This window comes from Ambystoma mexicanum, chromosome 4p, assembly GCF_040938575.1.
Source record: "Ambystoma mexicanum isolate Mex_15411 chromosome 4p, UKY_AmexF1_1, whole genome shotgun sequence".
Classification (NCBI taxonomy): Eukaryota; Metazoa; Chordata; class Amphibia; order Caudata; family Ambystomatidae; genus Ambystoma; species Ambystoma mexicanum.
In genome coordinates, this window is record NC_090927.1 from 741,183,226 (window position 1) to 741,198,252 (window position 15,027).

At 48.1% G+C, this 15,027-nt stretch overlaps 1 protein-coding gene across 1 annotated transcript in view; it reads left to right on the top strand.

Annotated features, from left to right (window-relative positions):
• LOC138452855 (uncharacterized) overlaps positions 1-15,027 on the top strand; it is a 1,928,742-nt gene that overhangs the window by 614,267 nt on the left and 1,299,448 nt on the right. The window contains exons 19-20 of the mRNA XM_069605205.1: positions 8,236-8,447; positions 13,865-13,982. Of these exons, the coding sequence (XP_069461306.1) occupies positions 8,236-8,447; positions 13,865-13,982 (330 nt within the window). The remainder of the gene's footprint in view (positions 1-8,235; positions 8,448-13,864; positions 13,983-15,027) is intronic.

Sequence of the window (15,027 nt, forward strand, 5' to 3'; positions counted from 1 at the left end):
CAGCTCGACACTGGATGCTTTCATATTTCACCGCCCTTCGGCCCAGGCTCTTACCAGAGCCACGGGCCACCCTTGGTGGTGCTGCCACGGCAGAGCGGGTAGTAGGCCATCTGCATTTTCTGTCCACAGTGTGTTCATGGAGCGCTTCATTATTATTGCCTCTGGGCAATCTGGGTTCTCAGTGGGGAGTGTTGTGTGGGGTCTAGTGTTTTGTCGACGTGACCGCCGTGACTGTGTCATGACGCTCACGTGCTTATTTAATAAAAGGGGCTCTGCTGGCGCTGCGAGGGCAGAGCAGCAGAGCGCCAGGAAGTGGCAACTCGTGTCTGTGGGTTGTGGGCCTGCCACGTGGTCGTGGCCTATTGTGCAGCGCGGGCCGAGTGCCCTCGGAGCCGCGGCTGCTGGAAACTGGGGGTGACACCCACACACTGTGAGGTTTGCGCCCGGTGACACCGGGCGCCATAGGGTGATCCCCTACGCCAGGTTTGCCGGCTGCTACCCGGCGCACCTATCTTGTCGGGTGATCCCGACAGCATCTGTGGGCTGCCTTGGAGACCGGAGGCAGCCCCCAACACTGGCAACGAGGTCGCGCCCGCCAGCTGGTGACAGTGGTGGGCTGAAGAATGGACCCGCGCACACGGCCCTAATCGGCGGCCGTGTAGGAGTGGCACGTGGTGGCAGCAAGATTGCGGGTGGCCCCGGGACCTGTTGCTGTCCTCCTGCGCTGGTCACCTGCTACCCGCGGTGGGAGCTGGAGGGGGCCCGGACCGCGGACAAAGAAAAGGGGCGTGGCCTGGAGCTCCGGCCCGCGACTCGCTTGGGAGCCTCATCTGAAGGCCTGTTTTCTTCCCCCAGACACCAACAGGGAAGAGCGGGAAGGGGCGTGGCCTACCTGTGAGCCCCACACACAAAGGAAAGGGGGCGGGGCCAGGTCCCTGTTTCACCTGCAGAGCCTCAAAGGGGGATCCCCACACCCGGGCCGCCGTGGTGAACGGCCTAGCTGCAAGTAAAGGAAAGCCCTTCCACATATGGGCCTACAGAAAAAAGTTTCAAGTGTGGACATCGTGACTGGCTGGGCAGGGAGAGAACTTGGAACGGCCCAGGAAACGGACATTGCCCCTCCACAAGCCGCATTTTTGACAAGCCCTGGAGGTTGCGGCTCCATCTGGAGTGCTCGTGCGCCCCCAGGCAGGAAGAACGTGGGCATCCAGGGTGGTGAACAGTGCAGTGAGGACACCCTGTGCTGCATCAGCAGCGGGCCCCGAAGGAGGAGCGCTGTCCTGGGTGCATCTGGGTGGCGTCAAAGGTGCTCCCCACCAAGGATCAAGATACCTGAAGCCCAGTAACAGCAGGCATATATCAACACCGGTGACGGCATCCGGCATCCCCAACTGCAGTCAGCATGGCGGATGAAGAGGGGATATGTCGGGGTCAGCTGGCACCAATACCCAACTTCGATATCCTGGGTGCGCCTGCAAGTCTGGGACCCCGGTGGCAGCCTGGGTGGAAAACCTGGAGCTGTACTTTGAGGCGATGGAAATCAAAGACGCAGCAAAGCGCCCGACACTCCTGTACTCGGCCGGGCTAGCCGTCCAGAGGCTGTTCAAGACATTAAGGCCCAGAGATCAGTCTTACGATGCAGCCATCGCAGTCCTGAACGAGTACTTCAGGCCCATGGTCAACAGGGACTATGAACAGTTCAGGATGAGGTGTGCGAGGCAGGAGGAAGGGGAAAGCCTCGATGCATTCCACGGGAAGCTGCGCGGAATTGCACTCTCCTGTGACCTGGGGAATTTCGAGGAGGACGAGATCCGGGCGCAGATCATCTATGGCTGCAGCTCCACCAAACTGCGCAAGCAGGTAATGAGGGACCCAGCTCTGACCCTCGATCGAATATTGGAGCTTGGCCGGGCCCAGGAACTGGCAGAGGTGCGGGCCTCGGTTATGGACTCCTCTAGACACCACCTAAAAATGGAGGTCTCCATGCAGCGAGTGAAGGTTGAGGAGGTGGCGGCTGTCGGCAGGTGGCCAGGAGGAAGAGTGATGAGGAGGGGAGACTGGCTGAAGAGAGACCCCAATGCCACCATATGTCATCAGTGTGGGTGGGATCTTCCACACCCTCAGGACTGCCCGGCGATGGGACAAATCTGTGGAAGGTGCAGGAAAGGAGATCACTTCGCACGAGTGTGTCTCGCTCCAGCCCCAGCCGGCATGGTGGGGGCATCAGGGCGGAGTGAGGTGAAGGGGAGAAAGACCCACAAGGTGGCGGCGGTCCAGGTGGCGGAGAGTCCCCGGGAAGCACTGTATGATATGGGGGAGAAGGAGTACGATGAGAATATATTCTTCTTGTCCTGCAGCAGCGCCAAGGGCCAGTTTGATCCTGGGATTTTCTGAGTTGGAGTAGCCCGTCATAGGGCCCCGTGGTGTGAGGACTGGAACACACCTGTTCGTTTTGCAGTGTCCAAAATGTTTGAGTTTTTAGTAGCTTTTAGGTGGTGCACGGACTGGAATGCACCAAATGTTTGCGGTGGGTTTTTGTTTCATTTTGTTTGCTTATAATAAAGGGGGGATGTTGTGTGGGGGTCTAGTGTTTTGTCGACGTGAGTGCCGTGACTGTGTCTTGACTCTCACGTGCTTATTTAATAAAAGGGGCTCTGCTGGCGCTGCGAGGGCAGAGCAGCAGAGCCCCAGGAAGTGGCAACGCGTGTCTGTGGGTTGTGGGCCTGCCACGTGATCGTGGCCTATTGTGCAGCGCGGCCCGAGTGCCCTCAGAGCCGCGGCTCCTGGAAACTGGGGGTGACACCCCACACTGTGAGGTTTGCGCCCGGTGACACCGGGCGCCGAAGGGTGATCCCCTACGCCAGGTTCGCCGGCTGCTACACGGCGCACCTATCTTGTCGGGTGATCCCGACAGCATCTGTGGGCTGCCCCGGAGACCGGAGGCAGCCCCCAACAGGGAGTGCCAGCATGATTTATTTTCATCAGCCATCTGCTCTGACGCAGAGCACGTTATTATTCAGCGCTGGTGGGGCTCGGGGTCTAGAGGGGGCCATTTGCATTTTTTTCCATTGCGCCCACATGAGGCGCTTTATCATTTCACCTCCACGGCCCAGGATCTGTAGAGGGCCCTCTCCTTCATGCTCTGATATGGAGCATTTCCATTTTTTCACCGCCCGGCCCGAGAACGCTATTGAAGGTGCGCTTACAGGCGCACTGATAGCACCGATGACAGGAGCACACAAGATTTACCACCGGCCCGGTATCTCATTGGGGGCTCCAGCGGCACAGCAAGATGCAGGATGGCGCTGCCGCCCGCAGAGGCCCTCACCTTCCTCATAGGCCCGCAGAGCCAGCACTTTCTCTCCCGACAACAAATCGCTTGATGAGTGATGCCACAGGGCTGCCCCTATCCCCAGCTGCTCAAGCACCCTCTTTGCATAGGGCCGTGGCCAGGCAGGGCCTGCTCGTGTGGCGCAGGGCATCTTCCCTCTCTTTTCCCAAAAACCAGGACAGGGTTTTTAAATTAAAAAAACAGAGGTAGGAAGGCCAAGTTCTGGCAAAACTGGGATGTATGGTCGCCCTAAGAAAGAGAGACATTCACAGTGTCCATTATGGATGGTGAGTAGGACATGGATTAGATCGGAGGTGGAAAGAAGGGGGTGCAAGTAGGAGAGCAGTGAAAATGTGTGAGGATGATGGCTCACAAAGACTGGAGGGAGGGGGGCTGATAGGTACTAAGGTGGATTAGTGAAGTGCAGTGAGAGGTATAGTGGGGCGAGGGCTAGTGAATTGATGGCAGCTATGAAGAGTGAGTCAAGAATCACAGACTGACAGGAATTCTCGTGTTAAATGGGGTCATCTGTCGACCAGAACATTCAATGTGGTCAGTGGGAGACCAAAGCATTCAAGTGGGCCAATGGGACCATGTATGATTAATGTAGTTAACGATTTAACACGGTTGGTAGTCATTTGTTAGCAGTGGGGAGATGCACGAGTACAAGGATAAGGCTGAGGTTCAGGTTGAGGTAGATGGAGGGTCAGAGTATCTGGGTGGTGGTGATGACAGGCATTTTGATTTGAGACAAGTCAGGCAACAGGCTAACAGGCAGCACCTTTTACCAACTACCCTCCACCTTGACACTCTCTGAAGTGTGCAATGTGGGATGGGTGTGAGGCAATCTGCTTTTGGAATTGACCTCTTTAAGGTGATCTCTGGCCTTTGCTCTTAGTCGATGCAGCATTAATTAGCTCCATCCTTTGTCAACTGCTGAATACTTAAGTTACCTGTGAAACCTATTTTATTATTTTGGGGCTCAGTGCTTTCATCGAAAAGATCACTGAGTATTTAGATTAATTTCTTCATGAGTATGGCACAGTCTTGTTTTACCACATTACACCCTAGACACCACGGATATCCCCAACAGGATAGCTAAGACTGACTGGCAAATCAAATTTACACTTGTTCCTTTGGGTGTTAAACCCCTCTAAAATTCCAAAACACATTTTCTGGGCATTTAAGCTAATAGAAAATGCCTCAGTACCAGATCTCAAATTTTCTCCAACATAATGAACTGATGTGTTCCAGCTTAGACTTCCCCCTCAAGAACAACGTGATCCTTTTCAACAATTAATAAAAGTGTTGGAACCCCATGGGGGACATCTTCTCCTTTCATCGCAAACCTATTCATGAACACTTATGGAGACAACCATGCGTGATTGGACTCTGTTGGGTTTGCAGAATCCTGCATTGGGCACAATATTTATATGTCTTGATATGGGAATGCACTGGCGAGGTTCTGGGCAACCATGTAACATCCCTTAATACCAATTATTGTAACTTATGAACTCGTACACATGGAAGCAAAACCAAAGTGATTGTCTTGCACCTGGAACTATATATTCATAACAATTACGCTCCAAAGCAAACTCTCCAGGAAGTGAAATATTGCCACAAACACCATTCTCAACGCAGACAGTTTGACATTTCCCCTATTGGTAATTTCTCAGCAGCAGAAGTGACTGCTCTATGGCTTTTTGCTACCTTTCACAAGCAACCTGTATGACCAAGAGATTCCTCAACAGGGCCAATATTAAAGCGTCAAGGCCAAGAGATGTTCTTGCCATCGCAGGAACCCTTCTCCATCTAAAAATCAAAGACCCTGACAAGGAAGATGATAGACTAAGACTAACTAGAACAAGCAACATGGTCTAGTCCATTCTCAAAAGAAACGGACACCTTGTCAATATGTATAGCTATCTTCAACCATTCACAAGAGACACACCAGAGGTAACCTACTGAAGAAATAGGAACCACAGACATAAATTGGGTCTGAGTCTGATGACAGCCCCTGCCATGAAAACAAGTACATGGTTACCAGCACCTCTGAAATGCTCCTGCACCTCTAGTTAGCACAGAAATTTCAATTACGGCCTCAATGAGAGTCAGGCATTCCAACTTAACAGTCCACACACCTTTATGGTTAGAAAGTGAATTGACTTCCAGTCGCGTTTCACTATTTACATTCTATTGTGCCCATGCAACAAGATTTATGTTAGCGGCACAAAGAGATAATTGAACCACATCACAGTGATTCAAAACAATGACATCAGATCACCATGTCAGCCTTCTGAATTCCATCAAAGTGATGCAAACATTTTTAGGATTATATGGCATTGAAAGATTTTTGGCAACCTCGTGTGGTCAGAATTCAGACAGTTATAAGCAAGATAGATTCTGAATCTTTATTGTGTTGAAAATCGTCTCAACACGTGTGTGAAGACCTCATAACTTTCCTGCCTTGATATGTCCATTTGCTTGTTCAAAACAGGACTTGTTCAGTGCTCTGATCCAGCCAAACGTTTGTTCTGGGGGTTCCTTGACCTGTCTCGCTACTCTGCTTGCCCTTCCTGGCCTTGTTTCTTTCCTTGACTGTTCTTCGCTTTTTGTATATTTGTCCTTTTCTCCATCCCTCCTTCCTCTCTGGGGACGTCATTTCACGAAAATGCATGGGGTACAGGAAGTGACATCACACAGCCCTTGACCTATGATGACATCACAGGAAGTGATGTCATTTCACCCCAAGTGCCATCACAGGAAGTGATTACACACAACTTTTCACCCTTGACAAACCAGGAAGTGGCATCACATAGCATTGTTCCTCAGTACACTTACAATATCACTGTAATATGATATACATTTCATAAAAGAATCGATCATCATGTAGTGTAAAAATCAGTGTGTATAGGCCCATATTACCAAATGACTGTGACTGTAAGCAGGCGTCCAACACAATAACTTGGACTATTGTACATCACTCGGGCTAGAATGTAAACGGACAGAGAATCTCGAAGAGGCCTTAATCCCAAAGCACAGAAGTCCAGTGCCAGGAAACAGCAACTGACCAACCCAAGTCCAACCAGAAAAACGATGGTCTGGAGGGATGCCCATAGCTGTGCCAGTGGTTATGAATGATTTGAAACCTTCCAGCCATCACCTTTCTGTTTTGCTTATCTGGTAAGTAACCCACTGTGTTTTTGTTAGATGGGAGATATAGAGGAAAAATGTGTTGCAGGTCACAGTAATTTCAGGTTTTATTATTTTAAAATGCAAACAGCAGCAACAGGTCCATGACATCCCCCATAGAAAAGTCCGATTTTATTATTTTCTTTGGTCCTTTTTATCTTGCTTAATGCCAGCCTCCTCCATCTTCTAAGCACTGAACAGGAACTGAACCCATGTTACACTGCATCATCATGTTGCCAAAGCAAGTGTGTTACCCCTGAGCTATCCTTTCAAATATATATTTATTTTGCTTGAGGAAGTAACAGATGGTTTACTTAAAACGCATAGGGCAACTTCGTTTACATTAATTATCTCACCCTATGCCTACCTACAGTGTGCCTGTGATGCAGGTCTGGCACACCTGGGGGAGGTCACACAGTGCCCAGGCAGGATTGGTGGCAGAAGCCACTGGGGCACAACCCTCACACCACAGGCCCAGTGACACACTGGATGTGCAATGCTGACAACGAGAAACACTGATGAGATTTGCATTCATGGTGTGCTGTCACTGAGTACTGGAGGCTGCACTTACCCATTTCCAACTAGCTAGACCTAGCCCCCATAGCATTGTTGTACCTGGTATGAGCTGCACAGACAGCCCCACCTCTGAACCCAACCGTTCAGGCATTCTTCACTAATGGACTGCTAACCTGTTAGTGATGGCGGCTTCATGGTTTTTCCTGCATCCCTGTTATTCCTTCAGCTAACATCTAGATACCAAGTAAAAAAAGCTGTGGCAACCACCTTTTTCAGGTGCAACACAGACATCTGCTCTTGGCACTGCCTCTTTGTCCAGTGGCCCAGGGGAAGCAAGGGCAGGTCTTGGGGTAGCAGAGGGGGAGGCAGGGGTAGCAGTTGCTACCCCTGGCTACCCCCAAATGACGTACATGTTCCACTCGTGCCCTCTCCCTCCTTTTCAATCTTCCCTCTCTTCTGCCAGATGGATCCCACTGTAGGGTTACTGATCCTGCTGTTACGGGACCTGTCCTGTGAATTATACACATGGAGTTACTCTAATGCTTCCGTGCAGTGCATAATGTGCTCTTGCCCCCTCTTTCCACTTCACGGCTGAATTTAATATACTGTCCTCATGAGTATATACTTTCTCCTTTACTCTTTTATATTTTCCTTGGGCCTGCTGTTATGCGTACACCACTTAGGCTTGTTTGCCATCCTTCTTGCCTGGGATCCAGGTTGTTGGTCTTTTGTTACATTTTAGACTCCTTTTGCTGTGCACTATGGGGCTCGCGTGTTCACTTAGATGTTGCTCTCTTTTCACTAGGGAATTCTTGCAAAGCACCTGTGTGCAAAATGTGCTGAGTAAACAACCTCTGCTCTATTGTGTGGCTCGAGGCTCCTTCTTCTATCCCCTGAAAGTATATGTTTAAGTCATCTTTCCTGAAGCCTATCGTTTGTGGAAAGTGGTGTCACAGCTCTTGTGCTGTAACTCTTCATGCATTCCGCAAACATTACAGACTGCCTTTGCTCTCTGCAACCACCACCGTAAGGCAGTGCAATGTTAAACTCTGCTTTGCCTTGTGATCCAACCTTGCTCTACATCAGCGATCATGGTTGTTGGTCTGATCGCAAATAAGCTTCTTCTGAAATAAGAAAAAAGCAATTACTTAATTGACTAAAGGCCTACATGTTTTCCTATTCCTATTTGTTTTCAGGCAAGTAAATTTAAACAGTACAAGAGTGACTTGGAGGATGTCCTGCAGGAATATGAACAGCTGCAGCAGAAGATTCCTGAAAGCCTGGCGGACTTCTTCACATCCCACTTGGAATCTGTTAACCACCAGTTTCACCCAGGGTTGTCTAACCTTTCGTGGAACAGTGTCAACATCGAGGGTCTTCTTCACCAAGCCAATGCTGCCGTCACAAGGTATGGTATGATGGCATTGCCACCTAAGGTACTCCTCACAATGAATCCCGTGAATGCTAGTTATGACAGAATGATGTCTGCGAGGCCAATCGAGTTTGTTTTTATTTTTCCCATGCAAAGTGAAGATGGGTTGTCTGCATGAAAGTGGTGCTGCTAAACAAACACACTTTTCCCAAGTGCTCTGTTGCTGAATGGGTACTGTCAGTGATTATATCTAGGCTGAGTCTCTCCCATGATCAGTGGCAGTCATATTACAGACACATGTATACTTCTGCTGTGCACACTTTTCAAATATCCCAGCAGCTGAAATGTGAGTAGGCCACCTTCCAGAAAAAGGTATAGTGTTTATTAAAATGTGCACATCCAGGAGCTATCAGCCTCCCTTGTGAATTTCTCTTTACAAGCTCTACTGGCACTAAGGAAGCACATTAATCCGTTGTATACGACTTGTACGAATGACAATTGTTCGAATAACAATTGACCTTCTGCATTATGAATGTATCATTCGAACAATTTTAAACGAACAATTCGGGTAATACCCTTTAATCTCATACACCTGTCTACTGATGTCCTTTGAAGCTAAGTGAAAGCATGGTATGGATATGCAAATAGACAGTTAAAGTTACATTCCTCTTTGGCAGCACTGGGGATAGACTTTCAAAGCCCATTGTAAACTTAAGAAGTGAAAGTCTGTTTCGGCTTGGCAGACCTGCTGCAAATATAGGACATATTTTACATAGCAATTCTACAAATTAGGACGTACATTCCTGAACACATTAGGAAGGTGGCCGCTAAAGGATTTCTTGCTACCATGTCTACAAAAAAGATATTCTAAATTGTGCACTGGCTTTTTCTAGATTAAAATGTGAATCCATTTGATGGTAAACTAACAAGCTTCATTTGTTGTTTTTTTACCAACGTTATTTAAGTTCGGTTGCATAATCATAATGTGTTACTGACAATTAGGTACCAGATAGATGTAAAATGCACATTGATGCCTCCAAACAATTCTACCCCTCCCTCCCTTTACTCTTTTCCTCCCTCCACCCCAACCCCGCCAGGACTGGCCAAACCGCATAGTCATTAACTGCCTTGCAGGAACAGCGCCACCTGGCGTGGTTTGTACACTTGTGTGGGGGAGTCTAGGCCTTATTCCAGAATGGGGGTCCACATCTCAGTGGACTGATGTAGCACCCCTTCTTTAGCTGCTGTGACCTTCACTGCCACTAGAATGCCCCAGATTTGTGTCCACCACTGGGGAATAAGCAGGCCATCAGGGGCTTTCCAGGCCCAGGCACGTGTACTCATTGCTGCCAAGAGGAGGTGAGTAATCAGTTTGGCCATCACCCCTGAACTTGGGTATTTGTCCCGGACTGGCACCCCTAGCAATGTTACTACGGATTCCAAGGGGAGTCGGGCCTGGGTTATTTATTTATTTATTTCTGTTTTTATAGCAGCACACAAAGCCTAGGGCATCTAGGTGCTAGTTACAGGGGTTGCAAGTCAGGCGAGGTGGAAGAATAGTAGGGTAGGCAGGGATAGCAGATTTGCAAAACAGATGAGTCTTGAGGTACTTTCTTAATGATTGGTAGGAGGGGTCTGAATGAAGGGTGTGCAGTAATTATATAGCCTCAATTGTGGATACCACTTTTCCCCAGAAAGTCTGGATTCGAGGGCATTCCCACCACATGCAAATATATGTCCCTCGTGCCTTGCATTTCCACCAACAAGCAGGTTCAAGAGATCTCCTGATAATATGCAACCTAACCGGGGAGTAGTACCAACGGTATGTCAATTTAAAGGCACATTCCTTGTTGGTCACACATTTGGAGGAGGAATAGTTTTGTGACTAAATGTCCACCCATGTCTGATCCTCGGCAGGGCACCCAGATCTGTCTCCCATTGGGTCAGGTAGCGGGCCGGAGCGTCTCCACATGTCCATGTGCAGCAGTCTGTATAACCTGGATATATTCCTCCGTCAAGTGCCCTCTAGAAGAGTATGATCAATGGCCCCCAGATCTCGGGTTGCCCCTTGTATAAAAGTCAATGAACTATCGAGTGCCGGATTTGGGCCTAGCTGTATCTTTCCACTTTTGTTAGGGCAAACCTTTCCTTGCAGTCTACAAAGATCAGAGGCGACCCGTTCTCAGAAAGTTGGTATAGACAGTGCAGGCCGCCTTGTGACCATCTCCTGAACTTGGCGGGCCGAAGGACTGGGGCAAAGTCTGGATTGTGAATGATTGGGGTGCGTCGGCCAAATGCCCTCAGTATTCCCACCCTTTTCATCACCCAGTCCCATGTCTTTATCATTGTGTTTGTGGATGAGTGTAGCTCGGGCCAGTGTTTTTTTCACCAGTGCAGAGATATGAGGCAGGGAGCGAAGGGCCACGGGGGTCTAGACTGTTCTATTTCCACCCATCTAGAGGGGACCTTACTCATGTGCCAAGCGGGAATGTGTGCCAGCTGTGCTGCGGTGTAGTAATTGCGCAGGTTAGGGACCCCCATCCCACCCAGACGAGCATTGCCCATCACCAGCGCCTTGGCTATTCTTGATTTACTTTCCCCTGCCAAATGAACCGGAGAACCTTCTGTTGCAATCGAAGTAGGGGTTTCCAGGGATCTACAATGTATTTTACTCACTGTGATATGACCCATTTATGAGATCTCCTGGGTTTTCCACCTCTCCAGGTCTGCCTCCAGGTCTTTGAAAAGTTGTGGGAATTTGGCGGCATAAAGCTCTTTTGGATGCGATGAGATGCGAACCCCCAGATACCCTAGTTTTCTATGACATAGGACAGCAGGGGCGGAGGACCTCAACTTCCATGGCGTCAAGCCCACCCCGCTGTGCCCAGATTTGAGGTAATTGACCATGAAGCCCGCAGCGTGTTAGGGGATTGCCGTAGAGATGACTTGACATTCATGAAGGTTAACATCACGTCGTCTGCGTATAGGGACAGCTTATATTGTTTCCGTCCAACCGGTACCCCTTCAATGGCAGGGTTATTTCAGACTCTTTGGGCAAAGAGCTCCAGTATTAAGGGCAAAGATTAGTTGCAAAAGGGGGCACCCCTGTCTGGTCCCACACGTAAGGGATGTGTAGCCCGTCTGTCTCTGGTTTAACCGCATTGAGGTTCTAGCTAGGCGAGCTATAATTGGCCAGGATGATTTTCTGAAAGAGTGACCCAAAGTAGTATGCCTCAAGAGTCCATTTTATGAAGGCCAAGCCAACCTTATCAAAAGTCTTAGTGTGTCAGGGGTTGACTGGCCTATAGGGCACTCTGGAGATTTCCCGGAAGGCCTCTGCACCCTCAGGCTCTTTTGTGTGGTAACCCATTTTATTTCCATAGGAAAAGGGTTGGGCTTATTGAAAATTTGTAATATGGGTCCACTTTAGAAATTATTTCCACTGCCTCTTTTGGTTCCCAGTTCACCCCTGTGTCCAGCGACAGAAGCGGCATCTTGTAGCACTCTGATGCTGCTATTTCCACCCATCAGGCCTGCAGATGTTATCTCCCGTGGTTCTAACCAGAACACATCCGGTCTGACCTGCGTCAACTATTTTGTGCAGAACCACGGGCAACCTATTGGCCAAGATTTTGGAGTAAATATTTGCATCAATATTCAACAATGAGATTGGCCTCTAGGAGGCACAATCTCATGGGTCATTTACTGGTTTTAGCAAGAGAATTATAATTGTATTATATATGGGGTGAACCTTTTGGATGTATCCTGGAGCAGAGAAGAATTAAGATGTTCTCTTGTTGGAGCTAGAGCTGCTGAAAGTCCTTTGCATAGGGCGAAGGTTTCCAGGAGACCTAGCCACTTCTGGGGGACAAAAGATGTGACTGCTGGGAGTAAAGCTTGCCTGCCACTGAAGATTGCTGTTACCCAGGGAGAAAAGTCGAGGTCTGTGGCCAGGATCCTGCAACCATATCAGAAGTATTTCTCTGGACTGGCAAAAGCAGGGTAAGCACCATTTTCCTTCAATGGGTTTGATTAAAAGACCCACATTGTGCTGCAATCTCAAGGCCTGCCTTTGGCAGTTCTGGTTTCAGAACCCCACAATTCTTGATTCATACTGCATTGAGCTGATCGAGCCGACATCAAACTATGATGGAGCGGCAGAAGCAAACTTCTAACTTCCCTGTAACCTGTGTTTCCAGCTTAGCTTTGCCACGTCAAGCCACCTGGAGAATCCAGTATAGCCATGAAGTGAACACCACTTGGTGTTTCTCCAGTACATTTTAGGCTAACTCACCACATTGAACCATCAAGGCCGAATCACCTACTTTTTCAACTCGGAGTCACCGGTCGAGTGATCAAGTCACTACAACTAGAACCACTGCCACATGCAACTGGACACCGTCAAGAGCGCTACACGGAGTAGTGCTTGACTTCAGTCAAACAGATTACTGCTTTGAACCATGACTCGTGCCACCGAAAAGCACAGATAAGGCCTGCTAGAGAAACTAAAGAAATACAAAGCCTTTTACGATCATACCAGGCATGCAAGGAAAAGCGAGTTCAAGGAAGGAGATTGGGTTTGTGTAAAGGAACCTAGGAATATTTTTAAAGGATTGGCCAAATTCAGGGAGGCACAGAGAGTTGTGAAAGCGTCAGAGAAGTCTGTGATTTTGGAGGATGGAAGAAGGTGGTCGTGTGATGATGTGCGTTCCAGAGAACAGAGAAGAACAAATGATGATTTGTCACATGCTTTTAGATGTCAAGGCAGATTTATGATGACTGTTGACGGATACTATGACGGAGAGGAGTAGTGATGACACCGTCAATGGAATGGCGTTTAGGAACAGGAGAGTTGCTCCCAAATTCAAGAAGGAAAAATGTTTATTACTAACTGTATCCTTTATATTTATTCTGACGCTCAAGAGTGACTATGTTTATTACTACGTGTATCCTTTCATATTAATTCCCTGACTCTTTTCCAACACCTTTCCCCTCCTCCATTTTTCATTCCTTGTTCATCCCTTAGAGGGGAGATGTTGTGATGAGCGCTCTGACGACGTTCTCGAGCTGCGAGGTTCGAGAACGAGGCCGGAGTTAGTTAAGGTGAGATCTTGTACAGAGCGCACCCACCTGGGGGCTCTCGCAATAAACATACTTAAATATAAGTTTATAGTCTCCAGTATTAATGGGCTTTGAGCTTCCACCTGCTTTGTATGTGTACGCTGTCGTTTTTCTTTGCATTCTCACCACTAGAGTAAGCTCCATTTTTGTTCATTACTTCTTCACTAGCAACAATGCATTTCACGTGGACTGTATACAATGCATCCTCCCTGCTTGGGTTCCCCTCCCTCCCTCCTTCAACCTCAGCCTGGCACATTTCACCTGGCCTTTATCTTGTGGTTTTGGCTTGACGATAAAGCAAAAATGTTCTTGCATTTTGTTTTCTTATTCAGGCTTAGAAATCTTGTTGAAAAAGTAACGGAAATCAAAGAAAAGCAAATTGAACCAACGCTTGAGAAGATCGCCTTTCTGGACTTCTTCGCAGTGGATGGGATCATTACCGAGCCGAAGGTACCCTTGTAGTATTGTTTCCACGTTAACAGTAACTACAAACCCAATTCGCTTCTACAACATTAGAATACTAATGCGTATGTCTAAATGTGCATCACTTCATTACCGATATGGTGGTAACAGTAACAGCAAGTGGTATTTTAAATGCCTCTTTTTAAAATACCACCCATATACAGGTTGGAATCACATGAAGTATTTACAAACTGGGCTACATAGAAAGTACTGCCATGCCATCACATCCTGTAAGTAAGTGGTGTTTTAGACATAGGAGGCAATTCAATTACAACTTTTTGCCGCCACCAGGATCACTGAATAATCACCAGTTTAAGCTCAGCGGCATTACCATAAATCTCAGTACACAGTGGTGGCCAAATGGTTTTAGCATGGTTGTAGGCCCGGTTGGCCACTTCGGGCATTTTATAGTTTGATGGCAGGCAGAGCGGTGGCACGGATTGCAATGTTTGTTTCCACCTCTGAAAAACAGTCAAATGGATGATGCAAAAAGTGTGTACATTTTCTCACCAATTCAGGTTCTTGTGTGAGAGCTAGTGTCATTCACTGCATGTAAAGAGTGTTCCTAGGATTCAGAAAGGGAGAAGCTCTGATCAAATTGTTAAAGCCTACTTCTGTGTTCATTAGCCAAATAACCGGGTTCTAATGAATTTGATTCTGACCAGAGACAAGTGGCATTCGGTAACGGCTGATGTTGTAGGTGAAAAAAGGCTTCTGTGATTAAAAGTTTGTGGGGCAAAGATTTTTATTTTCGCATAAATATTGTGTGCGGGTTGCACAATAAAAGCACCAAAAACACCTTATGCACTTGCAGGGCAGTTCAACACCAAAAACATAGTTTCCCATTTCCATGTCAAATGGTATTAACAGTGAGGAAAGGCATCACAGTGAGGGTGGTGGAAGCGAGGGGGGTAAAACGAAGTGGCCAGTGAAAGTTGAACAAGCATTGGCAAAGGCAACATTTGGGGATGATGTACAAACTTTATATAGTAATTTGAGAGGACTTGACATCATATACTTTGGAACCCCCCTC